Source organism: Rissa tridactyla, chromosome 3, assembly GCF_028500815.1.
Source record: "Rissa tridactyla isolate bRisTri1 chromosome 3, bRisTri1.patW.cur.20221130, whole genome shotgun sequence".
NCBI classification, from domain to species: domain Eukaryota; kingdom Metazoa; phylum Chordata; class Aves; order Charadriiformes; family Laridae; genus Rissa; species Rissa tridactyla.
In genome coordinates, this window is record NC_071468.1 from 41556851 (window position 1) to 41584766 (window position 27916).

The following is a 27916-nucleotide window of genomic DNA, read 5'->3' on the forward strand; positions in this document are numbered from 1 at the left end:
GCTGCCCCGGTCCTGGACTGCAGCTTGCTGGCGGCGAGGGCAACAAGCAGCGGCATCTTGGAGCATCTTCTTTCCCGAGTGCCGTTTCATCTCTCTCAGTCCGCTCCTCTCTCGTACCTGCAACCTTTCCTTCTCCCTCCACCCCTCCTACCTTGTTATCTCTCCTTTTCTCCCCCTCTCTTCCCCATTTTCTTTTTTTTTGGGGGGGTGTTTTTGCTTTCCTTCTCTTTCTTCTTCCCCAATCCTCTTCTTTTTTGGACCCTCTTCGTCTAGTGCCTCTTAATTTCTTGATTTCTTCTGATTTTTTTCCTTGGACTTTGCCTTGTCATGTCAAGATGGAAGTCAGGCATGACTGGCTCTCCTCATCCCCCCATGAGGGCTTCGAGCAGATGAGGCTGAAGAGCAGACCCAGGGAGCCTTCCCCAAGCCTCACCAGAGTAGGTGCGAACTTCTACAGCACTGTGAAGCAGCAGGACTACAGTGCCAGTGTCTGGCTGAGGAGGAAAGACAAACTGGAGCACGTAAGCCAGCTTCTATTTCCCCCCCTTTTTCTTTTTCTTTCTAGACCTCTGTCTAGGTACTCTGTTAGGCTACCTCTCTACTGGCTTGGACCCCAGAAGAAAAGTGTTGCTCCAGTGGTTGGGCATGGCATTTCCCAAATAGTAGAGAAAGGAGCTGCTTAGAGGTCCCAGACTGGTAAAATCTGAGGTAAATACAATGTCAGTACTGTTCCCAAACCACATGCAAGTCTCTTCCTCTCTGGAAATATTTTTTGATGTTCTTGGCTTATTCATTCTTCTATTCCCGCAAATTCAGCACTGATGTGGGAGGAGAAAGATTGGGATGGTGCAGGTGGAGGTTAGAGCATTTATCTCATGGTGATTATAGTGTAGTTCTACAATTGCTAAAAGAAAATAGTTTTTTTTTAATTCTAGCTGTGATTTCTTCCCCCCTTCTTTTTCTTCTTCTTTATGCACAGGACTTTGGAAATATTCAATCTATGTAAGGTCGAGGAGATTTCCTTCAAGATGTCTATTTCTGCAGCACTAGTATATGACTTAACTAAGTGTGTTTGGGACCACAAAGGAACTGATACTGTGGATAGCTCTAGTGAATATTTAATGAGAATTTAAGGTGCTTCTAAGTATTCCTGTCTCAGATGATGTTTGAAAGCATTTTTCATGTTACTTCTATAACAGCAAGGAAATGGGTTAAGATGACCTGCATACTGTGTGTTTTCTGAATAGCTTATTAGGTGAAACCCATTGTTACAATGTACAGTACAATCAGAACAGGAAAGTAGCTGCATTTACAGGGATGCAAAAAAATGTGGATGGGTTTGCATAACGCAACAGTCTGCCATTCTTTATGTTAGTGAGTAATTTGCAATCACAGTCACATTGACTTCAAGATGCACATGAAAATATTTATTGTGGTACCACCACCTGAAGTCTCTTTGTATAGCAATGGTCCCATTACAAGGGTAAATTACCTTTATTTCTTGAAAATCCTAGATGGCATAGTAGAGTCCTTTAAAGATGAAACCTGAAAAAAGCTCCTCTAACAACTATTTCATGGAGTATTACCCTCCCTTCCCACTAACCTGCAGAGAATGTTATCCCTGTTAGTGAAATCTTAAACTTGAGTTGTTTACACTTCCGGGGAAATGACAAGAACTGATGAACTGTTGGAAATATCACATTTCAAATGTTGAGAAAAGTGTTGAATTCTATCTGCCTTCTTACACATGTTTTTGTGATTCTCCACACTACCAACAAGGCTTCACAGTAGTAAGCTTGTAAGCAGAGTATTCTCCCATTGTGAATCAAGAAGAACGGTCAATGCCTTGTCTCAGTACAGCTAAAACATGGAAAGCACAGAAATCTGAGCTCTGGCTTTTGTAACAGGTTTTTGCGATATGTGCTTACATGTTGATATGTGTTGTTGAATGATTATTAGTTGGGGGTTAATAACTATTAACAGTTTGCTAGCTAAGTACTGTTCTGGTAGCTGAATATTAGCATGTTCAGATATCTGTATTTTAAACCATGCCACAATATTAGCATGGCCAAGGACAATAGGCATTAACTTGTTTGAAGATCGCGAGTGCAAACCCTTTATTTTGTGTGTGGGTTGGTTGGATTTGGTTTTTTTCTTTGGATGAAGCCAGTATTTTGTCACAATAGTAATCTTCAATAACCCTGCAGCACTGGTGTGAAAAGCTTTTTCTTTAATCAGTTTGGTATGAATGCCTGTTATTCTGGGGGTTTCCCTCTCATTTGATCCAGTTATTTTTATTCCCAGAGCCTATTTGAACAATGTAAAGAAAAAAATTGGAACATTGATATTTCTTGCTTGCCATGAAGTATTTATTTCATTGATATTTATTGTGAATATGCTGCAGTACATTAGATATGCCAGCAGTATGTATTTGAAAATACTTAGTTTTTATGATTTAAGGTAATTGCATTACTCATGAGTGTTGTAACAGACAGGGCATTGCATAGCTCCCCTTAATGAATGTAAATACAATATGTATTAATTTCTAGACTCTATTATAGAGTTTTGGAGTAAGGTGGTTGTTTTCTATTTTCAGATAAATCTTTGAGGGTTTTGAGTGTTTTCTTGCCAAAGAAATTATTTCCTATACTCCGCTCTTCCACTCCAAAAGACGAACCAATTAATTTGAGATGCATCATTTGAATACTGTAGATATTGACATATGATAGCTTATGGCCAATATTGGATAATGAAGATATACAAACTTCATGAGGTGGATGCAGGACATGAATAACATTTCATTGCAACTCTCTCTGAGATAATCGTGTTACTTGATACCTACACAGAAAATAAAAATGAGAAGTGAGCGTTTATGGAGGCACTGATTTTGAAAGTATGTTGTCATAAATTTGATGCTAAATAATGACAGATACAGGTAGAAGAAGGGTATATAGTGAATGTAAGTCAATTTTTATATGTACTCTTTAGGCCTTGTGGAGGGGGTTGGATTTTGTTTCATTGAAATTATTTCTTAAATTGATTTCAGTGTAGTTCTAATAGAGATAAAATTGGGCCAGTATATTTTGTATGCTGCTTCCAGTAAATCCTTGTAGACCACAGTAGATATATTATACTGACTTTTGTTAAAGTGAGTAGCATGACTTCGTAATGTGTGACACTTCTTATGAATCCATATATAGTTTGAGGGACTAAAGAACATCTTCTGAAGTAAATTTTTATCAAATTGTTTCTAGGAAAAAAAATCAAATACACAAAGAGTTTGTTTCTAGATTTCAAAACTGTAACAAAGTTGTGGGTTTTGGTGTTGTGGTGTTTGGTTTTGGTTTTTGTTGTGTTTGGTTTGTTTTTTTTTAAATGGATCTCAATTTGAAGACTAGTGAAGAGTTTCAAAATTCAACTGTTGCCACACCTCTTCTAGAAGTACAGAACAAGTTCAGATGCACAAACATGATACAGTTTCTTTTAAATTGTTCAATACTTAATTATTGACCATATGACTTCACCATAGAGGAAATCAAAACCTGGAATGTATTGCTGGCGTCTTGCTAATTGATTGTTCTTCAAATGGATCTTAATATAGTGTCTCCTCATGGACTAGTTGTTTATGTGGGTTATCTTTTTCCAAGTGGCAGTGATGCGATTTGTACCATACAAGATCTGAACGCAATTCACCCCTGTTTTCTTTTGTGAACTCATATGCTGTATTTAAGGTTAAATGTCTCTGCTGTAACATGTTTAAAGAGAGGCCAGTGAGGAGTTTTTGGTGAAGTGAGGCCTCAGTGTACGTGTGCTATAGCTAATCTGTCAGAGCCATGCTTTTAATGGAGAAACTTACTGGAGGTGTGAGGAAGTCTGACGTTGCAGACGTGACCACAGTGATGTTGCAGACCTTTGGCTGAAATTCCTGCAGAGTTGAGATTGTTCAGATTCTATGTATCTGCTTCAGCTGGTTCCTTGTACTTTTTTGTGTTTGCTTGGTACTGGAGTAAAAACTGTTGTGTGAAATATTCTTAAAGTCTCCTTTGCATAGTGGTTTTTTGTTTGTTTGTCTTTGCCTGGTGTTACCTTTTTTAATGAAATGTGAATTGGCTAAGAGAAAAAGGAGGAGGAGGGTAGGGGTGGGGAGAAAGAGTAGCTAACCTGGTAGCCTTTAGCTGGTGGTAGTTACCTATGTCTGTTTTAATTAACAGTGGCTCTCCATCATGTCTGTGTATCCTTCAATAATGACAAGTACTGTATAGCTGCTTTCCTAGTACCTTAGCAAAGAATTCTAGAGAACTTAATTTTAAATAACCAAAACTTAACACAAAAGCAGAACAAATTTCTTTTTAAGCTACGATAGATAATGGTTCAAGCATATATTCTTTTTTGTGACAATACAGGTATTCCTTCTCAAAGATGTAGCAGTATTCTTTCTCTAATAACTTTTAAATTTGATAATTTTTACAATATTTTAATATAATTAATATTCTTCTTCCAGACTGTAACTTTTTGGGAGACCTGGTAGCAGAACAGTTTTATTTCCCGGAGATCCTCAGTCTGTTACCTTTAGTATTATTGTAATTAGGAGAAATTATCCATAATTCTTGCATCACTGCTTGTTTTTACTGAAGTTCTGATCAGTAGCAAAGGCAATGTTGGGATTTTCAGATTCTAAGCACTCTCACTGTTAGGAGAGTTGACTTGACCAGTTGATGTTACGCAGTTGATCAGCATGCCGCTGTCCCTTTGGCAGCATTGCTACCCAGAGAGAAAAGAGGCTGTGAGGCAGAGGGAGGGCAGTGTCGCGTGGCAACAGAGGCAGATATCTAACATGCAAATATTAGGCCTAAGGCAATTTACAATGCTGCCCGACAAGCATGGCTGTGGCACTTCTCAGAGCCTCATGACCAAATCAGAAATAAAATATAACTTTAATTCACCTGTGATAACATCTTTATAAAAGTCGAAATCCCAAATCCAATTCTGCCAGTTAATTTTTATTATTCAAATCTAGTAATTCTCTTAGGTAGCCTTTTTTTTACTCTCTCTCCCTTTTTTCTTTTAATACAGGCAATTCTTAACAAAAACATTGTTGGAGTTTAAAATTGCATTTCTGCTCTTGCATGTAAATTAGCACAAGTGTTAAAAGTCAGAGGGCAGATTTATAGGCTTCAGAATTTAACATCCTAAGGATGGCGGAAGACACAATATGCATAGCTATAACCTGTAACACATAAACAAAGAAGGTGAACATAGCTTGATGTAAAGGAAGTAACAGGAGTAGAACTTGGACAAGCCAAATCAGTTGCTGGACAGAGCCAACAACTTTTAATGTGTGGGAGACTAATAAAAGGATCTAAAGCAGAATTCAAAAAATCATTACACATGTTCCCAAAGCAGCCCCCGTCTTGCAGTAAATGCAAACACATGGCTTTTTTGAGTTAAATGAATTGTCAGAGTCTTTGCATTAAGCAGGTATAAATAATTTGTCATTTGAAATAACGTTGGATACGAAGAAGAGTGGAGTGCACCATGTACAAAGGTATATAAGTTGCGACAACTCGGAGGGTTCTAAAGGTTGGTTTCCAGCATTTGGAGCTTTCTGATGGCATGGTTGCAAATTATAATTCCAAATGTCTATCTCGTCCTGGAGATAGATATCTGTATTTAGATTTCATCATTAGAATCAAGGGAACAAACTCCATTAAGTAGCGGGACTTCGGCTTTTTCTCAACAGAAGACAGACGTTTGGAATTGCCTGCCTGTGACAGTGGTACTAGCATGTGTTGAGGTTCTTGCTGAAGTTGTAGCATGCAGTTCGCTTCACTGCTGACAGACTGTGTGGAGCTATTCTTCTGTTGAAATGCTGCTTTCCTTGAAGGTGTCTTTCTCCAGTTATGTTTGGTAGTCAAACATAATTAGAGAAAATAAATGTTCCGAGAAGTGGAAAAAGGGGACCAAAATAATTGAACAGTGTTGGGAAAGTACTGAAAAACGTTTTAGGGCAGAAAATTTAAAACAGTTTCTTTCAAAAATAGTATGGGGAGTCTGAAATCCCTATTGAAATTTGGAGGGGAAAGAATAACTTATTTCAGTAGTTACCACACATAAAAGTAATTTTGTATTACAAAGCAGTGAAAACATGATACCTAATGGTTCCTTTTTCTCTTTCTAGTTGTGGTGGGTTGACCTGGGTTGTCTACCAGCTGCCCACTGCACCACTCGCTCTCTCTCCCCCTCCTCAACAGGACAGGGGGAGAAAATGAGATAAACATCTTGTATCTTGAGATAAAGACAAGGAGATCACTTGCCAATTATGGTCACAAGCAAAACAGACTCAACTTGGGGAAAATTAATTCCATTTATTGCCAATTAAAAATATGGTAGGATAGTGAGAAACAAGGACAAAACTAAAACCACTTTCCTCCCTTCTTTCGAGGCTTAACTTCAGTCCTTCATTCCTGACTTTTCTGCCTCCTTTCCCCCAGTCCCCTGAGTGGCACAGGGTATTGGGAAATGGGAGATTGCAGTCAGTTCATAACACTTTGTTTCTGCCACTCCTTCCTCCTCACACTGTTTCCCTGCTGTGGTGTGAGGTCCCTCCCATGGGATACAGTCCTTGTCAAACTGGTCCAATGTGGGTCCTCCATACAGGCTGCAGCTCTTCAAGAAAACTTCCTTTCATATGGGGTACAGTCCTTCAAGAATTGACTGCCTTAGCATGGCTCCCACACAGGCTGCAGTTCCTACCAGAAAATCCGCTCCTGTGCAGGCTCCTTTCCACAAGCTGCAGCTCCTGCCAGAGCCTGCTCCTGCGTGAGCTTTCCACAGGCTGCAACTTCCTTCAGGGCACATTCACGTGCTCTGGTGTGGTCCTTCATGGGCTGCAGGGGAACAGCCTACTTCATCATGGTCTTTGTGGGTGGCAGGGGAAATCTCTGCTCTGGCACCTGGAACACTTCCTTCCCCTTCTTCACTGACCTTGGTGTCTTCAGGGCTGTTTATCTCATATTTTTCTTGCTCATCTCGCATAGCTGCTGTGCAGCATTTTCTACCGTTTCTTATATATGTTATCAACAGAGGCAACACCAGTGTTGTTGATGGGCCCAGCTTTGTCAAGCAGTGGAGCTAGCTGGGAATTGCTGTGTCCAACATGGGGGCAGCCCCTGGTCTCACAGAGGCCACGTTTATGGCTACCGCCTTCCCCAAAACCCTAGCCGTGTAAACCAAATAGACTAGTCTTAGAAGCTACTCTTCTTTCTGTGACAGATGAGAAAAACTTTCAACATTGCATTAATCTAGTGCATCAGTTCTGGTGATTTCAACATTGGTCACTTTGAAAATCCAAATCTCTGAAGCTAGAATTAAAACATTTGAGAGGCATAGTCACTGTAACAGACTTAATTTATAGTGTCTGGCTTCATATTGTTGCATGAGAAAACAAAACAACGTGAAGTTTCAGAATTGCACTTAAAATTGACTTATATGTGCATGTATAAATTTAATTCAACCCATTCAAGACTTTTTAGAAATGAAGTTTTCTAGTTTCTGAACAAAAACACCTAAATCTTAGGCTATGTTTGTTCCAGATGCTAGCTTCAGTGAAAATATGGGAAAAGTGGTTTTCACTGTTATGCCTTTCCTAATGCTACCAGCATTAAGGAAAATCCAAATTAGTTTTTTCTTGCTGTCATGCCTTCTTTCTATCAATGTTGACCATCCTTGTTTAAGGGTTTTGAAATAGCAGCTTCTTAAACTTGCAACTTAATCTCCTCGTCTGTTACAAAAATGAATACTCTGAAGTGATTTGGTCTTGTAGCAGAACGCTGACAGTAACAGTTTTAAAGATCACAGGAGTACTTAAAACACTAGGAAAATTATCCTTAATGAATATCTCCTTACAAACGCAATTACTTCTCTGTCTGTAAAGAATGTCCAAAGAAGCTAGCCTCTGTGGCTTAAGGTATGTTTAGTTTAGGCCTTCTTCCATTCCAGAACAAGGAATGCTAAAATACTGCAGTGAACGTTTCTTTACCAGACTATCCAAAGATGGAAACAACAGACCAACTCATGCGAATGATTAATAAACCCCACTTCATTGTCGTTCAGGATGGGAAGCCATATACTCTTAATCATTCCTAAAAAAGAAAGTCCTGTGCTGGCAATTGACTCCCTAGATCTGTCTCCCCTGGTGAAGCCCTTTTCTGAGGGACATACTTTTGACTGCCTACCTCTTGCCTTGCTCTATAACATTATTTAAGGTCTGATTCCCAAGCCTTTTATTTAGTTTCACTACTGATAGGAAAAAAACACCAGGTGCACTGCTAATGTCTTGGAAGGTCCATATATCCTCTTAAACTGAATATTCCCTCTATCATGTTTCAAAATCTGAAAAGAGGTTTCTTAAAATGCGATTTGGATGCCAACTGTTAGAGTGAAAAAGTATGATACTAATTTCACAGTGCAGTGACACTCCTCTAGTGTCTGTAACATTGTGTAGTCTGAGTGCGCAATCAAGTTGCTTGCAATCTGTCCTTCACAGTTCTTGGGAACTGGAGTGGTTTATTTGGGGGTATATCTAGATTAGGCAATGGTAACTGCTGGGATCCATATCCCCTAATCAGCCAAACTGGGGACCTGTGCTGATGCTTGCTTATGACCTGTATGCTGAGGTTTCCAGAATGGGGGAACAATTAAGTGAATGCATACCGAAGAGTTATCTTATCTGGTGAGGATGCAGTTGAGCCATTTATTGAGAAATGAGGTGCTTCCGTATTCACTGGTCTTTAGCGTTATAAAGGAAGCAAGTTAGTCTAATGTTCCCTCAAAGTGACTTAAATACCGGGCTTCTTGTGATCTATCTACTGTGCTTTAATGGGCAGAAGGGCTGCTCAGCTAAGAGTAAAGAAATATGTGAGGGGAGTTAGGAGAACCTTGGAAGTTCAGGAGGAGGATGAGAATGACGCATTGGTGCCAGTGAAGTGAATTAATTTTATCGGAAATTAATTTTTATTAGATCACAGACTTATTCCTAGTTCGTTCTGGATGTTTATCCATCAAGACCTAGTCTGATTTTTTTTTTTTTTTGAGGTTTGTTTCTCAGAATTCTTTTACTTTTATAATGGTTTTCCAAATATAACATAGGATTTGAGTATTTTTATAGGGATTTGGCTTCTTTTGTTTTGATCAATGCACTGTGTAGTTTAACTGTGTAGATAATATCTAGCCCTGGACAGAGAAATATGAGTGGTATTTTTAGCAATACTTCATTGTCTTGCTCTCTTGAAGACAGAGACAAGTTCACCTATTTTTTCTACTTTGCACAACCTGTAAGCCCTCTTCTCTATGTGCAGTAATTGTAAGTGAATACTGTTGTGCATTTTATTAATTTTTCTTATTAAAATCAAGAATTTAAAAAAACTTAGTTCTATTTCTGACTGCGTGATGTCAACATAGTCATCAGCTTGTTTTATAAGTTATATAGTTATTGCAGCTTGTAAATACTAATTATAGTCTAATTTTTGTTGCTATTTGTATTTCACTATTTACAGTTGTAATGAAATGTTTAATGGAATAAAAAAGTAAATGCATTTGAAAATTGCTGCTAATAAAACAAATAGTGATTTAGATAATTCCTGCCATTCTGGTACATTAAATAGGCTGGATTTCCCCAAGGCATTTTAAAGTGTTTGGAGCAGAATCAAATGTGGAGCAGTGCTGAGATAGTGGTTGTGACCACTATAACTTTCATGATCCTATTGTTACTGCACTAAAGGCATATTTTCTTGAAGTTACACTCTAACTTGATTCTCTAAAAGCTAGAATATACTGTAAAAAGCCTGTCATAATGAGCAGATGTGTATTTGTTTTGAAACATGTGAATGAGTGAAAGTTAGTAATGTCTGTAGCACTTCCAGCTGCAGTAAACATGTCGTGTCTCACTAGTGCGTTTCGTGTTACAGAAATTGTGTTGCTGCCCATTAAGTTCCATGATTGATCCTTTCTAGGCATGAGTTTTTTGATGAGGGAATATGCATTATGTGTACTGAACAAACCTCAGGCATTACCTCAACTGAGGCTACTTACTTATTGATGGGAATGGTGATAAAGGTGAAAGTGCAGTTTGATCACTTTTTTTTGATCTTGTTCCAAAGTCATGGTAAAGTCTCCATTGACCTCACCACTATGGATATGAGCTCCTTGAGAGAAAACTGGATCAGCTCAGCTGTCACGGGTTTGCGGCAAAAAGCAAGTTCAATATATCATGCTAAGCAGTTAGAGGAAATATCTGTCTCAGAATCCTCACCTTTTCTTGAGCTTTAAGTCTCTGGATTGTCAGGCTAGTTGCTGGATACATTATTTGAGAACACTTTGCAGTTAGCATAGGGTAAAGTCATAAATCATAGAATGGTTCGTGTTGGAAGGGACCTTAAAGATCATCTAGTTCCAACCCCCCTGCCCTGGGCAGGGACACCTCCCACTAGACCAGGCTGCTCAAAGCCCCATCCAGCCTGGCCTTGAACACCTCCAGGGACGGGGCATCCACAGCTTCTCTGGGCAACCTGCCCCAGTGTCTCACCACCCTCAGGGCAAAAAATTTCTTCCTATTAACTGACCTAAACCTACCCTCTTTCAGTTTAAAACCGTTACCCCTCATCCTATCGCTACAGTCCTTGATAAAGAGTCCCTCCCCATCTTTCCTATAGGCCCCCTTGGAAGGCTGTTATAAGGTCTCCCCGGAGCCTTGTCTTCTCCAGGCTGAACAACCCCAACTCTCTCAGCCTGTCTTCACAGGAGAGGTGCTCCAGCCCTCTGATCATCTTTGTGGCCCTCTTCTGGACCCACTCCAACAGGTCCATGTCCTTCTTATGCTGGGGGACCCAGAGCTGGGTGTAGTACTACAGGTGGGGTCTCATGACCTTGACAGGCTATGAAAAGGACAGAAGGCATCCTAATATAACAGATGGAATGTAAGAGACTGTAAAGGTCTATGTAAGCATGCAAAAAATTTTATAGATCCGGTTGCCAGTTGTTTCAGAATGAAGAATACGGAAGGAAGGAAGTCAAACAGGTGCATGTGAAACTTCAATTATCTACCAGGACTAATGAATAGATACCTAATGAAAACTCAGAAAGACAAAGCTACCTGTGAAATTATTTCTTTGCTCCCAATTAGAATACTTCTGTTCCTCACTAGAAAGTGTAGGTGAAAAAAATGCCCATTATGCTAGAAAAAAATAATAATCAAACCTAAACCAGAATATGATCTCAGTTTTATGATAGCAGGCATCATCTGTTTTCATGTTTTGTGTTCATTTAACAGGAAATGTGCACCTACTTTAATGATAATCATTGGGAAAAAAAAAAAACCAACCCCAAAACCAAAAACCTGTTGCCTCTTGTGGAAAATGAATCAAGTGAGCAAATAGAACAACATGCATGGATGTGACTGGAGGCTACAATAAAGATGGAGACTTTTGTTAAGTTCTGCTGTTTCCCCATAGCTCTTTACTGGGGAGGACCCATAAGCATCTAGAAAGGTTTGTGTTTCTGGAACACTAAGAAAACACCCAAGTGATTACAGAACTTCTGAAATTAGATTAGAGAAATTCTGAAACAGCATCTTTCCTGTGGCTTTTTGGCAGCTGCTGACAGAAGCTGGCCTGTTTAGCCTCTCCATGGATAGTGATAAAATAGCCAGCATAAATTAGACTGGAAAGATGAGTGGAATGGACTAAGTTAGGGCTAAAGCTCTCTCAGTTTGCTCTAGGACCTGAACAGCTCTAAGAGCCTATGCGGTATGATGGGTGGGGATTTTCCGTCTTTATAAACAGAAGTTGATGTGCATTTGTAACCTTGTGCTGTGCGTTCACTGTTACCTTCTGGAATAAAGTAGTTCAAAGGTTTCAATCCAATGGGTTGGCTGAGGTAACAATCACACTTTTTCCTTTCTTCCCCTAAATCAGTACATTCAATAACTTCTTTCTGCTTATTAAAGAATTGTCTTATGGCCTGCAGCAGTGTGTTTGGTCCTTTAAACTCTAATATTGAATGTTTGCTATCTACTGATCTTTGTGGTCTTTGATGTCTCGTGGAAAAGTGTTTTCCCTAAGTTTTCAACAGGATTCATAATGCAAATTCTGGTAGGATGGCGAGCCCATCCTTCACGTCATTTAGACGTGGCTTCAGTCACAGTTTGAAGTGTTTGCTAAACTGTGTTATTTCTCTGTGCTATCTTTTCATTGAAAACCAGTACGTTTTGTGAAGAGTCAATTTTTGCTATTTGCTAGATAAAAGATCATTTGGAGTCATGCATACAGTCAGTCCTGTATGTAAGTAAAGCTTACTGCTTAAAACAGTACAGAATGATGTATATTCAAGCTGCCTCTATTGGATTTGTGATGTTTAGATCCCTGAGAAGATGCATCTTTTGAGTAAGTCCTGTTACATAAATAAAGATTAGATAGCCACACTGCTTGATGCAGCTGATGGGATGGTTCTGAGGAAACACAACTTGAAAATGAATGGCTAAAAACAAGAAATGAAAAAGAACACCAATGAATGAAAGCCCAACAATTTTGAAATTATTTGCAATTTGAAACTATTTTTGGAGTGATTTATTTGTAGAATATGACTTACATTAAATCTGTGATGCTGAAGACTGATTGGTGCTTATTTGGGTTGCCGTGAGCATCAAAAAGTATCGATACACCAAATGCTGTTTCAGGCCCTTAGAAGTGAGCATGATTTATTGTTTGAATAACAACAATTCCTTTGGGTCTAGCATGAAACAAAGTCACTTAAGTGTTTTGGAAAATGTTACCCTTTTGAACAAAGCAATTTCCTTTGTCAACGTGAGCTGTTGTCCCTGCAGACTTTTGTTTCAATTCCCTATTGGGCATGTGGCAGGCAGATAGCACCTAACCCATTCTGTGTTATTTTATCCTATTTTATGCAGTATTGTTCTCTCTGAGCTTTGTTGTCATGGCTTAGTTGCATCAAACTCCTGCTGCGGAAAGCTGGAGTGTGCCAGGCTGTATTCTCTGTCTGTGTGGTATATGGTCGTAATGCACGTCAGCCTAAATCAATTTGTTTCTGCAGCCATATGACAGCTGAAACCTTAGACTGCTGGAAATTAAAAAAAATATTTTTTCTTCAGTTTGTGCACTTTGTTCCCCTGGTCTGTCTGTGCTGGAGCTGTTCAAAACACAGTGTTTGGCTTTAGATAACTGTTGCTTCATATCCAATATTTAAAAGCTACTGTATTACACAGCTGTTTCCCTTTTTTCTTCTCTAAGGTGTGATTTACCTATCCAAACCAAGGCTTTTGTTTTTTCAATTTTTCTCTAATTTAATCTCATAGCTTCTTTCATGAAGTGAAATTTCACTTAATTTTAAAATTATTTTTCTTTATTCCCTTGTCTCCACTATGCTGCCATGCCCCATGAACCTGTCTGACAAATCCACAGCCCAATTTTGGTATTGCATGCCATCTTCTGCAGTGCACCTTATGTGGAACTCTCAGGGAAAATATGGTGAGTGAAATACATGTAGGATTTACAAAAATACAATTCTTACAAGGTTTATACATAATATTTGTACTGTCAGGGTAACACTTTCTGAATTTTGGTTTCAAAGTGAAAGAAGGTAGATATGGATTAGATATTAGGAAGAAATTCTTTCCTGTGAGGGTGGTGAGGCACTGGAACAGGTTGCCCAGGGAAGTTGTGGATGCTCCATCCCTGGAAGTGTTCAAGGCCAGGCTGGATGGGGCTTTGAGCAACCTGGTCTAGTGGGAGGTGTCCCTGCCCAGGGCAGGGGGGGTTGGAACTAGGTGATCTTTAAGGTCCCTTACAACCTGAACCGTTCTATGAATCTATGATTCTATAAATCCTGAGTATGCACCTTTGAAAACCTTGAAATTACAATGAAAATGGAAGGTTTCTGAGTTGTGTGACAGTTTGAGTTGGGGAACAGCTTTGCAAGTGCAGTCTATAGATCTAGTAATATAAAAGGCAATGATTAGACTAAGAACAGGAAAAGTTTTTGCCACCAGTGTGACTTTATCAGCCAACAGCGTGTTCTTTCAGAATCTTCTCTCTATGTATTTAAATGAGAGCTCGGATGTTTTCAGTGCGGAGAAATACAAGCAACTGTGATGTTGTGCCTTGAAAGGGATGTGAAAACTGTTTCTCAGTATCATGGAATCTGTTTTCCCAGAGATTGCATTCTTATTTTTGTTTTTCAGACAACTGAGAGAGTGCAACTTTTGAAGGTAGTTTGTGCAGATAGTAAATAGGATTTTCTCTGATCTAGGGAGAAATTTGCAGCAGATGTAGAAATGCTTGTTTATTATAGGAGCACCACTGTTTATGTAATACTTTCTGATTTACAGGCCATAGTACATAAGAAGTACATGAAGTATTTGAAACTTGTGTATGTTTTAGCTCTCAGGTTACCACTGTATGTTCATAGAATCATAGAATTGTTAGGGTTGGAAGGGACCTTAAAGATCATCTAGTTCCAACCCCCCTGCCATGGGCAGGGACATCTCCCGCTAGATCAGGTTGCTCAGAGCCCCGTCCAGCCTGGCCTTCAAAACTTCCAGGGATGGGGCTTCCACCACCTCTCTGGGCAACCTGTTCCAGTGTCTCACCACCCTCATGGTGAAGAACTTCTTCCTAATGTCCAATCTGAATTGACCTATCTCTAGTTTTGATCCATTCCCTCTAGTCCTACCATTACCTGACATCCTAAAAAGTCCCCCATCAGCTTTCTTGTAGGCCCCCTTAAGATACTGGTAGGCCACTATAAGGTCTCCTCGGAGTCTTCTTTTCTCCAGACTGAACAACCCCAACTCTCGCAACCTGTCTTCATAGGAGAGGTGCTCCAGCCCTCTGATCATCCTCGTGGCCCTTCTCTGGACACATTCCAGCACGTCCATGTCTCTTTTGTAGTAGGGGCTGTGTTTGTGTTGTTTTGGTTTTTTTAATACCTTGCTTAAATAAGGGAGGATGGTATTTTTGAAAGACTGTAAGATCTCCTCCTATTTGGATGAATCTGGTTGACTGTATTTGAGCAGTTGCTTTCTATGACGTTCTTTTTTTTTTTTTGGTAAAAGTGTCTCCCCAGCGGCTATTTGTGATTTTTTTATTTTTTTTTTATTGCTTGTTTCTCCAGTATTTAGGAGACTAGCATATTTTTTTTTTATAAGAACGTTTGCAAATACTTGTTGCTCTGTTTATTCACTTTATGATTCTGTTCGGCATCAAATGTTCTCAGTTTATTTCTGGACATCATTAATTTTTGATAGTATATCTGGCTAATTTCTTCAGGCTCTGAGCATGGAAGTTCTGACTCGAGTGGAGTAGCTTGATGAGGAACCAGCTACTGATGGACGTTTGATTATTACCACCAGGATGGAAACACCTTCCTAAAATACCATTCTAGATAATAATTGCCTGTGTAATTAGGGACATCATCATGATGTAATCTGAAAACAACATAACTGCTGGTAGTGGCCTCTCTTCTGTGAGTTACATTGGATTTATCATAGCTTGTTTAAGCTCTACTTAATTAACTTTAATTACATGTCTATATATGTTTATGCTTTTAACTGTTGAGATTGAGACTGTGACTGATGGGTTTGTTTAGTTGTATTTATTGCATGTTTACCATGCATTGCATTGTTTTTTCCATTTTTGGTTAAAAAAAAAAACCAAAAAGGCTTGGTTGCAGAAAGGAAGGTTGTTGTCTTGTCTTCTCTTGTCCTGGCTGCTGTGCTTTGCAGGAACGGGGGGATGAGTGATTTTTAAGAGCAACTGATGAGCCATGATGCGTGGAGAAGCTTTTAGGGTGGAGGTGGGACAAACAGAGAAGGAGAGGAACTGGGAAGCTTGAAGGAAACTATAGGCTTGAAGATTTCTGAAAGGTGCAGAGAACTTGCTTGTAGTAGGATGATGGTAGAAAGAAGCTCTTTTAGGGCTCTGGAGGTGAAAACATGAGGATTGTTCAACTCAGACTTTGGAATGGATAGCCACATCAGAGGAAAAGACCTGCCCTGCAAAATGATAGGGCCAGAATTTATTTTCCATATTTTTCCATGCAGTGGGTTTGAGTTATAGATTCTGTATTAGCTTAGTATTTTTGTGTTAGTAATTAGAAAAGAGAGAGGTGGGGGTTTTGTTTGGATTTTTTTGTTGCTGTTTGGTTTTGGCTGTTCTTCTAGTATACGCACTTTGGTATACTCAGGGATTTCACCTGAAGGCTCTGACTGAAATGAAGCTCCATCAGGAATGTCTACACACAAACTGGCCAAATGTTGTAACAAGATGAGAACAGAAAAAGAAACTTTTGTGCTTGACTCCTTGAAATAGTGGGCTCTAAAAGCATACATGATGCAGAGATTTTTATCTCTGCAGTGTAATATCTTTGCAGTGTAATAAATGAATGTATATTTGAATGACAGACTCTGTTGTCTGCCTGGGACATGTGGAGTCATTGGCTCATTTAACTAGCTTCTGTTACATAGTAATGTGGAAGCTACACAGACCACCAAAAAGTGGTGGTATACTTCGTGTATAAATATGAAGTATTTAGACTGAATAGGAGCCACTCTTTCTTTCCAAAAGCTGGAAGTATCTTGAGTTAATTTTATCAAAGTCTCAATGCAGCCGACAAGTTCTTTGGTATTTTTTATAGTTTAAATTTTTTACTTATTTGCAATTAACTGTATATGACTAGACACAAATAATGCTGAGTTCAGCTTGCTTGGTGTTTTTTTTTTTTTTTTTTAAATGTTTGCTATCTGCAGAGAAGGCACATAAATAATTTCTGGATGGCTAGCTAACGCTTTTGACGTAAGCCTTTGCAAATGATGCCTGCAGAAATACTTCTGAGGTGAGGTTTTTTCAGCCCAAAAAAGCCCACTCCTATATGTGTGTGGATGTCACCTGAAAACAGAGGTAAAATACAATTTATTTTTTTTTTTAATGTTGATTTTTCATATGTAATGGTCTCACCTGATTTGTTCAAATATACTTATTGTGAGATGCAGGGGTTTTAGTTTCTTTCTGCAGTCTCTTATGTCAGGTAAATTGCCATTGATTTATGTAAAGATACAAACAGCTTTCATACCTCTTTGCAAAGAAAAACTGCATTAAAAGTGTAATACCTTCCTGAGGATTCTAAACCAAGACTACAGAAATGAAATAATGTTTTTTCTTAGTTATTGGCTACCACATAATCTGTAAGCTTGTTATACTACATGAAGCATATAGGGAGAACAATGCAGTCACTTCAATCATAATTTTTTCCATGTGACTAACCCATTGCATGTTATGACTAGTCTCCATTTGTCTTTTGAGTGACAGCACTGTCTTCCAGATGAAATTCTTTCCTTTCCATGGTGTTTCATGAACAGTTTCACTTGATATGGGAAACTGGAGTTGGTGTGGATATTTCAGATAATCAGGAAGCATGTTGTGGGACAGGAACCCAGGTCCAATGGGGACAAGTGTTATATGACCTGGTGTTGCCTCCGAGTGCAGTATTAATACCAGGTGTAGCAACAGCAACAGTTTCAATTCTTAAATGACTTTCACTAGGCTTTCCTTGCTGATAAATCTGATTTTCAGTTGCAGATAAAAAGCATTGGACCGGTGAGCACTTGAAATAGTGCTGGTTCTTTCAATTTCTCAATCCTGAATTCATGACCATGTATACATCCTAGTGGAAAACCCAATATGGACTAATTTCAAGAGGAGGAGAAGGTGTTACGTGAACTGTCGTCTGCAGAAAGTTCACTAACGCTCTGAAGCAGCAGCTTTTTCCATATGTATTCAGTTTTGAGGGAGTAGAGGTGTTGTTTTTACACTTGCCTTTTCATTTTATCTTATCGTTTGGTATCTCAAACATAAAAATGGTTTGTTTTCTTTTGTTTTCTAGAGGCAATGACAGATACCTTGTTCTCACAGTCCTCAAGAGAAGTTATGTACCACTTGGAAAACTTGTTTCTGAGCTGCCTTTTTTGTTGTTGTTTGTTGACTTGACTTGATGTGTTTTTAATGATCTTTGTTTTTAACTTTTTTCACTACGGCACCCTTTTTTACTCTTAGTCAGAGGAAAAATGAAATCTCTGTATTCTTTAGCTAAGGACTTAGCTGAAAAGTTGTGAGACTTTTGTTGCTCTGGATTTCTAGACAAGAATGACTTTTGCATGACTGTCTGTGTAACCCTTTATCAATGACAGCTAATTAATCCATTTGCTTTTGCTGTGGACTAATTTTGACTACTTATTCATAAGGAAGCTCATTCTTCGGTAGTTACGTTGTTTCCTTCTCCAGTGTGGGGCTCACTGTGGTAGCAAGTGCTGAGATACTCATGTAGTGTCTGGCCACCAGTGGATTCTGTGTGCTGACCACGACCCTTTTACCCAATGAGTCATTCAGTTTCCAACTCGTTTTATATGGTTATCTAGTGCACATCTTGCCATTTACTCTGTAAGGATTATATGGGAGACTGTCAGAAGCCTTGAAAATGTCAAGATATGAAACATGTTCTGCTTTCCTCCGGCCTGCAGAGTCCACAGTGATCTCACACAGAAGGCATGTAGGTTAGTCAAATGTAGTTTGTCCTTGGTAAACCCAAATTATGTCCACATCATCTTCCTCACTTGCTGCCTTCCCTCTTGAAGCATGGAAAGTTTAACCGCTGGGTGCCTCAGTGGCTGATTCCTGAGCTTGGTCTCATTTTGACTGTGGGAAATGTTTGCCATTTCGAACTCTAAGAAAGAAGTGGATGTAAATTTCTCCCCTGTACCTGCTCTTTAGCGCACCTGACTGTTACCTTCACAGGGTGACTCCCAAGACAAGCTGTCTGCAGTTTGACGGTTACTCTGATTAATAGATTTGAGACCATATTTGTGACTAATTTTTTTTTTTTTGTATTAAAGTAGCAATGCTACTTTGAGACGCAAGGTACTAAGTTTCTTTATCTGCCAGAAGTTTCTTCTGTTACAAAGTTAGCTTAACTTCCTTGAGGTTTGCCTGGCTCAAGGGAAATGGCCACTCTTTCTTTGAAAGAGCAATGGAGCTGAGCTGAGCAGAGGAAATGTTGAATTTTCACTTCAAGTTTATATTCAGTTTGTAGACTGAGTCTCCTAAAGCTGGCCTAACCTAAAGAAATGTTTTGGTCACAGACAGAAAATAAGGTCTCAGGACAGTGTTTGACTTACTACTCCTGTCATAGGTAGAGAGAAAACAGGCTTTGTGTTTCCTGTGTGACCTTGAGCAAGGTACCATACTCTCACTGCAGCTCGTTTCTCTGCACGTGTAATGGGCTAATAGCATTACTCAGGTTTTTATAAGTGTTGTGAGGATATATTTGGTGGTGATGATAAAATATACATATGATTAAGTCGTGAACCATATGAACACTTTATACAAATGCTAATATAACACTTTTCAGCTTTCCAGAATAGATGGTACACTGGCAATTTTAGATGCAATTCTATGCATGCCTTATCTGGTCCAGTGGCAGGTTGATATTGAGAAATGGTGCCCAGCTTCCTGAGTTGCAGGATCTGCCATCTTCCTTGTGTTCCTGATGCAATGATGTGGCAAGAGGATAAGCTGATCAACTTGCTGATTTTTGCAAAAAAATTACTTGCCTTTCTTCACAAATGAAATTGTTAACTTTCTTTTAGACAGGTGAGCTGATCTAGCAATCATGTTGCTGCAGGGTGAGCCAAGTTTGTTGTAAAGGAAGGAGGAAGCCTGTTGAGAAGAGCGGGGGAGATGATCAGTAAACCTCCCTTTTTATAGTTGTTATACTCACGTTGGTTGAAATTCAAAGCAAAATAGCATCTTTAGGCATGTGTTTTACTTCATCGTGGCCTCTTACAGAGTATTCTTGGTAGGTCTCTGTCTCTTTCAGAGTAAGAACCTAGATGTCTGTGGGACAAGGTTGCAGGCTATTGCAACACACAGTGATATTTGAGGACAGATTACTTGTATTACCTCTTTGTTCCGTGTCAGTATCAACATTAACCATTATCCAGATAGCTTTCAGGAAGTAAAATTCTACTTACTAAATCCAAAGCATTACAGAGAAAATATTTCCCAAAATGACAAGACTAGGTTATTTCTGTAGAGCTGCCTTGCTTCTGAGGTAGGGCTCGAACTTGCTTGAATTTAGAAGATATGTCCTCACTGTCTTGCAGAAAATGGGGCCAAGAGCAAACTGGAACATATCATAGCATTTTTGACAGGTGAAAGCTTAAATGCTATCATATTGCATGTTAGCATTTTTCTAGGGCTCCTTAGACTTGTTTGTCTGAACAAGGGCTTTTGTTTGGCTGCAAGTTGAATTTGAGCTCAAGGATAGTCTGGGTCCTGTTTTTGAAATGCAATATTAATATGAACAATTAATAATAAAACCTTCACATTTTTTTTTTGTCTTCAGTTTTCCAGCATACTGACTTACCTATCTTTTCCTCTCAGGAAAGGTGTAATTTTGAGGCGTGTGTTATTGGACTTTTTTGATTAAACTTGTATTGCTAGTACAAATTTCTAATGTTACTCACCAGTCGCTTCATTTCCCACATAAAGTGCTTCTTATCTGGCTCCTTTAAGGAGTGCACTTATTAAAACACAGGCACAAGACACACACATTGCAATGACTCTTCTATAGCTTTTATTACTATTTGCATACTCTGGAGGCACTGGAATAAAATAATTATGTCAAGAAACATGGATCTGCAGACACAGTGGACGTTCTAAAAATTGCTTCCATGGTTTATGGTCTTCAAAATACTAGATGTAAAAAAGAAAAACTGTAAATTGAGCCAGCCTGATCTAGTTGCTCTATTAAAAATAACTTTATGCAACTCCTGTTTTTAAAAGAAGTGCAGTCCTCCAGGAACAGAAAAATCCAGAAACATGGTAATTCTTGCTCATTCTTATGCTTGAGAGGAAAAAAAACCCCAACCTCTGAGCTGTTCTCTATTTTAATAACACATTAGGAAAATATTGAACATAGTCAAGTTCTGTACCTGGGTTCTGCTCTTAGAATATACAATGTAAAATACACTAGTTTTTGCTAGATATCTTTCACAGAAATACCTAAAGAAGAAGAAAAGCATAAGGAAAACTTAGAAAACTTGCAATGGGGAGAAAAAAGCTTAAGGCAGGTTTGGGAATAAAGCTCCTGCAGGTAAACTTACTGCTATTCCATCACAGAATCAGAGAATGGTTGAGGTTGGAAGGGACCTCTGGAGGTCATCTTGTCCAACCCCCGTGCTCAAGCAGAACCACCTAAAGCAGGCTGTTTAGGACCACATCCAGATGGCTTTTGAATATCTCCAAGGATGGAGACTCCATGATGTCTTCTGGGCACCCTGTGCCAGTGCTCAGTTACCCTCACGGTAAAAAAGTGCTTCCTGATGTTTAGATGGAACCTCCTGTGTTTCATTTTGTGCTCATTGACACTTGGCTGTCACTGGACACTGAGAAGAGTCTGGCTCCATCTTTTTTACATCCTCCCTTCAGATATTTGTGCACATTGTTAAGCTTGCCCACTGCCCCCCAGCCTTCTCATCTCCAGGCTGAACAGTCAGAGCTCTCTCAGCCTTTTCTTATAGGAGAGATGCTCCAGTTTTCATGGCCCTTTTCTTGACTGTCTCCAGTAGCTCCGTGTTTCTCTTGTACTGGGGAGCCCAGAACTGGACACAGTGCTGCAGGTGGGGCCTCACCAGTGCTGAGCAGAGGGGAAATACCACCTCCCTTGACCTGCTGGCAATGCTCCTTCTAATGTAGCTCAGGATAATGTTGGCCTTGCTTGCCACAAGGCCACATTGTTCAACTGACTCATGTTCAACTTGGTGTCCACCAGGATCCTCAGGGCCTCTTCTGCAAAGCTGCTTTCCAGCTGGATGCCCGCAGCATGTACTGGTACATGTACTCATGGGGTTGTTCCTTTTCAGGTGCAGGACTTTACACTTCCCTTTGTAGAACTTCATAAGTTTCCTGACAGCCCATTTCTCCAGCCTGTTGAGGTCCTTCTGGATGGCAGCATAACCTTCAGACTTATCAGCTACTCTTCCCAGTTTTGTATCATTTGCAGTCTTGCTGAAGGTATACTCTGCCCCATCATCCAGATCATTAATGAAGCTGTTGGACTGGACCCAGCATCTGTCCCTGGGGCACATCACTAATTACTGGCCTTCAACTAGACTTAGCATCAGTGATCACCACACTCACTGTTTGCTCAATCAGCCCATGCTTCATCAGATTCCCTATGAGGATCTTGCGGGAGACTGAAAGATCAGGTACAAAACCATGTTTATGCTTGAACAAATCTGTAAAAACAAAACAAACTACCATCTCATGTTGTATTTCTTAAGTCACTGGAGTAATTATTTAAAGCAACAGGCGTTCTTTGACAGCTGGTTACTAACACATTTGGTTACGTTTCTATGTAACTTTATAAAATACCTTGTTTCATTAAACTGTAGCCTACCTATACAAACAATGTGGCACAGAGACCTATTCACTAATAGCTATTACGCTGGTGAAAGATGACTTAACAAAAATGCATATAATGGGTGTATTTTATACAACTTTTTCTCAGAATGTAAAGGTTGCTTTGCTGGGAAACGTGAAAGAAAAATGGTGTAATAAGATAGTGTATATACTTGCTATCAACTCTTACAATAGTATATGTTTCATAATTGTATCACTGGAAGCATGGCCATGAAATATGTCCCTCTCTTATGTAAATCACAAAATACCAGACTGAAAGGAAGATTAGGAGTAACATAGTCCATGGTTATGCCTTTGGACTGCATTATCTATAACTAAATGTAATACTTAATTGTGGATGAAGTTATATTTTGAGCATCAGGATAAAGAATGAAAATAGTGGCCTCTGGTAAGAAAATATTTAGAACTTACTGTTGCATTTTTGCATTCAGAATTATGACTTATGTATCTAGTCGTTTTCATTACAGTTCACATAAAAATTATGAGATAATGTTCTTTGCTTACAAATTTGCCAAGTTCCTGTGGGTTATTAATATATTTATTATTTTTTTTATGCTCTGTTTTACTGTTTATCTTGAAATAAGCTAAAGAAGTTAAGGTCAAAGAAAGTGCTGCCTCTCATACACAAATGTAGCCTGCAGTGTAATTGTATTAGGATTTTGAAGTAAAGCAGGTGTGCAAATTGTTTCTCAGAACATAAAGTAAGTTCATCCTTACTATTAATGTGTGTTTCTGCTAACTTGTCTTATTTTCCTGACTGCTTGTGCCTGTTAATTTCTCTGGGACGTAGCCCAAAGCCATTGAAAACTCTATGTTAATTCCAATGAACTTGTGAACAAGGCCTTAAAATTCTCACTTTTAAGCTCTGCAGGAAGAAATGTTGATGTCCTATGTAGTGCTGATTACTGTGAAGCCCTTGTTTTGAGGGCCTTAGGCTGTGCTTCATTTTTAGGATACTGACTTGTTTTAAAGTCCTTTAGTCTGGCATAGTTTTAAGTAGAGACAGTAAGTATTACAACTACTTGAGGGGTTTGGGTATGGGGTGGTTTTCATTTTTGGGTTGTTTTTTTTTCTTTCTATTTAAACATGAATGGGTAACCCTATACTTACACTATACCTTTTTATCCATTTACTAACAGGAAAAATTATAATAACAGAAAGCCATATTTTATGCAGAGTTGTAAACTAGAAGCCTCACATAATTACATGATGTTTTTGCAGAAAATGAACATTATCTTTTTTCTGTCAAAAAATAAATTTTGATGCAAGTAGGGCATATAGTTTTAAGTACTTTTATATTTCTGTGAGCCTGCATGCTGAAGCAAGCAAGTACTGGTTCATGATTTTAAAAATAAAATTAAAAAAAAGTCACAAAGATTAACTGTCCTGCCTTCCTACCACCTTTTCTTAACACCTACCTTGAGCTAGTTGGGTGATTTAGAACCTGTTTACATTCTGCACTGCTTGACATACGGGGTCCTGATGTTTTCAGTGCCTATAGACTTGGAGTGCTGCAGACTAGGCAGTCATTGTGCAGTAGGTGAGGGGCAGTATAAATCAGACTATATTCAAAGAACTGTTGTGATGGCTGCACTCCTACCGCCGGATAATTCTGTTTTTCAGAAAATCGGAGTCATTGGGTCAACATTCTTCAGTAAGATAGATGCTGAAAAAGCAACTTTGTTGGTAAAAATTTATTTTTGTCCATCAGCAGTTGTAGCTTTTGTCTAAGTAAGATGGAGACCAGGTGAAAATGTGTGAATTCAGTAGTTCACAGACTGGTTGACTGTCTTGGATAATAGATTGCAACAAGTTTGCTTTGCTTACAAAGTATATCAGACAACACCTAGTCTATGTTCCCGCTCATCAAACTTCTATTATAGAAAGGTTTGTTTTTAGCTTTTGTTACTGTTCCATTTTTTGGTTTGATTTTTTTTTTTCCTTTGAAGAATAGTGATTTGATTTCCACCTGTGTGCAGGCACATGAGGAAGGTAAAACAAAAACAACAATTCCTTTCTCATTTAGTAATGCCTTCAGACTACTTCAGCTTATGGTCTGCCTCTTTCTTCCCCTTTAGGATACAATTATACCTTTTTCTTTTTTTTTTTATTTTTAATGCATGTAAAATACATTTATGGATAATATAGAGTTTAACAGTCTTTTACATAATTACAGATTTGACTATGCTATAACAGATGTCCAAAGGATAATTTTACAAATATATGTAGAAAAGTATGGAAACCATGTCTTTACTTTGGATAGGAGGAGACTCTGAATAAACAGTTTCTGATGGTGCACTTTATCTCTAACCTAAGAAAATCCCATTAACTCAGGTGACCGTAATAGCCACTTTATGTAACATTTAATGTGTATTCAGTGGTTGGAAAATGTGAAGTATGACATTGGAGTATCTGCTTAGTCTGGTGAAGTTGTTTTGCTGTTTTTTATCAAACTGAAAAAGTTGTTTTGGTTAAAACTGAGTAGTCAAGATGTGATGAGCTCACTCCACCTTTGAAGACGTGTATCATCAATTTTGCAGTTCTGGTAACAGTGAAGGTGCAGAGACTTGGCTATAGGGTTAACCTCATGAATGAGTATTCAGAGACTTAGACTGGACTGGCTTCACAGATGACAGGGACAAAGCTGGTCAGGTTCCAGGCTTGCTGTGTGACACAGCCGTACTTCATGAATGCAATATGGATGTCTCCTAATCCCACAGAAATTAAATTATTTGTCTGAGAGCATACAGTGAAAGTTGGAGGTCACCTTTATTTTTTTTAACAGCATACTGTATGATAATTGCGATTAGTGTTCTCTACCAAGATTAAGGCCTTTTGTGAAGTGCACTGTACAAATGCAATGAGAGACAGGTCTTGTCATGAAGGCTAAGGAGATGAAATAAAGGCACAGAATGGCAATTTGTCTTGCTTAGTTTGTTGGTTTTGGATTTAAATTAGTTCTCTGACTCCTAGCTTGGTCTTTTTTTATTGCAAATGTCTGTAAGATGAGACACCCTGTCCTCAGTTTTCATCTGTCCATGGCACTTGCACAGACTGGGCCTACAATAGTAAGGAGTACAGAACAATATAAGCAGATCTTTAAGCAAAATACTTGGTGCTAAGGCTGAGTGTCCATGCTGTACACATTTGGGAGGTTTAAATAGGACTAGCTCTAGTCTAGGAGCGGGGACTGTGGGAGAAAATTCCCCCACACTGTAAAAGAAGATGAGGTTTGTGATCACCTGAGAAACCTGAACATACATAGGTCTATGGGACCTGCCAGGGTGCATCTCAGAGTCCTGAGGGAGTGGCTGATGTAGTTGCCAAGCCACTCTCCATGATATTTGAAAAGTCATGGCAGTGAGGTGACTGGAAAAAGGGACACATTGCACCCATTTTTAAAAAGAAAGGTAGAAAGGAGGATCCTGGGAGCTACCAAACTGTCAGCCTCACCTCTGTGGCTGGGAAGGTCTTGGAGCAGATCCTCCTAGAAGCTATGCTAAGGCATATGGAGAACAGGGAGGTGATTTGAGACAGCCAGCATGGCTTCACCAGGGGCAAGTCCTCCCTGACCAACCTAGTGGCCTTCTATGATGGAGTGATTTCATAAGTGGGCAAGGGAAGAGCTATGGATTTCATCTGTCTGGACTTCTGTAAGACCTTTGATATGGTCCCCCACAACATCCTTTTCTGTAAATTAGAGAGATATGGATTTGATGGGTGGGCTGTTCAGTGGATGAGGAATTGGTTGGATGGTTACATCCAGAGTGTAGCGGTCAACGGCTCAATGTCCAGATGGAGATCAGTGACAAGTGGTGTCCCTCAGGGGTCCGTATTGGGACCAGCATTGTTTAATATCTTCATTGATGACACAGACAGTGGGATGGAGTGCACCCTCAGCAAGTTTGTGGGTCACACCAAGCTGAATGGTGCGTTTGACACACCTGAGGGACACGATGCCATCCAGAGGGACCTTGAGTCCAGAGGCTCAAGAAGTAAGCCCATGTGAACCTTATGAGGTTCAGCAAGGCCAAATGCAAGGTCCTGCACCTAGGTCAGGTCAACCCTCGGTATCAATGCAGGCTGAAGGGATTGAGAGCAGCCCTGTGGAGAAGGACGTGGGGGTACTGGTTCCATTGACTGAACACCATTTCACCAGCAGTTTTTGAGTATTACTTGCACTCCAGCTCTATATTCCTGGATCACTCTGTGAAACAAACTTAAGTGGGGATTATGGTGGCTGGCCTATTGTAGAAGGAATTAGTAATCTATATGATAGCAAATCCAGATATATGCCTCTCTATCTTGAATACAGTGTGACTCCTTGCTACTTGAGGTGTGCATTTAATCAATGTGCAAATATTATATGCACCTTTTCACAGGAACTGTTGGTTTATTAATGGAATATCAGGGCCTACCACCAAGGTGCTCTTCAAAGCTAAGTCCATATTCCAGACTTGAATGCTATCAGTGATAGATCAATCTGTGTTGTAAGCAAGACCCTTTAAGAATGCAAGTGAACTTAGAATTGGTCAGCCTCACCACAGAGAAGATCAGTGCATTGTACTATGCCCTGACCGGAGGTCCATCCAATGCTGTATCATCTTAGGGTTCCTAACATCGGAAGAGACATGAGATTTTTGTGGTTTTTTAACTTTCTGTCACTTTTTTCTTTTTTAACAGATAATTACCCGTCTTGAAAGGGCTTGTTCCCTGCTTGTTGGGATCCAGTACAAGATAGGCATAGTCAGAAGACTTGTACATTTACAAAAGTACACTCTTGAAGCAAGCTAAAATGCTAATTTAGATATACCCATCAAATAGCAAAAAAAAAAAAAAAAAAAGCTCTTCAGGCAAACAAAGTAGGGCTTACATTTGCACAATAGATCTTACAATTTCACTTAACCGGGTTGAAGCTTTGTTTGAAGCTTTGGTCTTTGGGTTGGGGAGGGTCTGTTGTGTTTGGATTTTTAGTACACAAATGTATTCAGTTTTCTTCTCAAATCAGGACTGAATTAGCTGGAGGTTCTCCAGTGTTCAGAGGGCTCAATAAAGCTTTGAAAAATGCTTGCTGAAAATTGGTCAGAAGAGATTTCCAAGGGGAGTATATCCAACTATAACTTCCTTTACTGAGAGACTGTTTTTCATGAAGGAATGAACAACTTTGTTTTGAGACTAAGAGCAAATCCAATCTGTAGTTTGGTTGGTTTTTTTTTTATTTTTTTTTAATTACACAGAAGGGGACTTCAAAAGGACTTCAGAGGTCCTTGTGGAATGTGGACCTGGGGAGAGAGATGTAAAGATGTGCTTCTCATAGTTGCAATCTGTTTCTGGAAAAGCGTTAAGTTCCCCAAAGCCAGCATAATGTAGTC

General features: G+C 39.2%; 1 protein-coding gene across 1 annotated transcript in view; it reads left to right on the forward strand.

The window, feature by feature from the left end:
* Positions 1–335: 335 nt before the first annotated feature.
* Positions 336–27916, forward strand: part of PLD5 (phospholipase D family member 5) — a 181557-nt gene continuing 153976 nt past the window's right edge. The window contains 1 exon segment of the mRNA XM_054197300.1: positions 336–521. Coding sequence (XP_054053275.1) covers positions 336–521 — 186 coding nt within the window.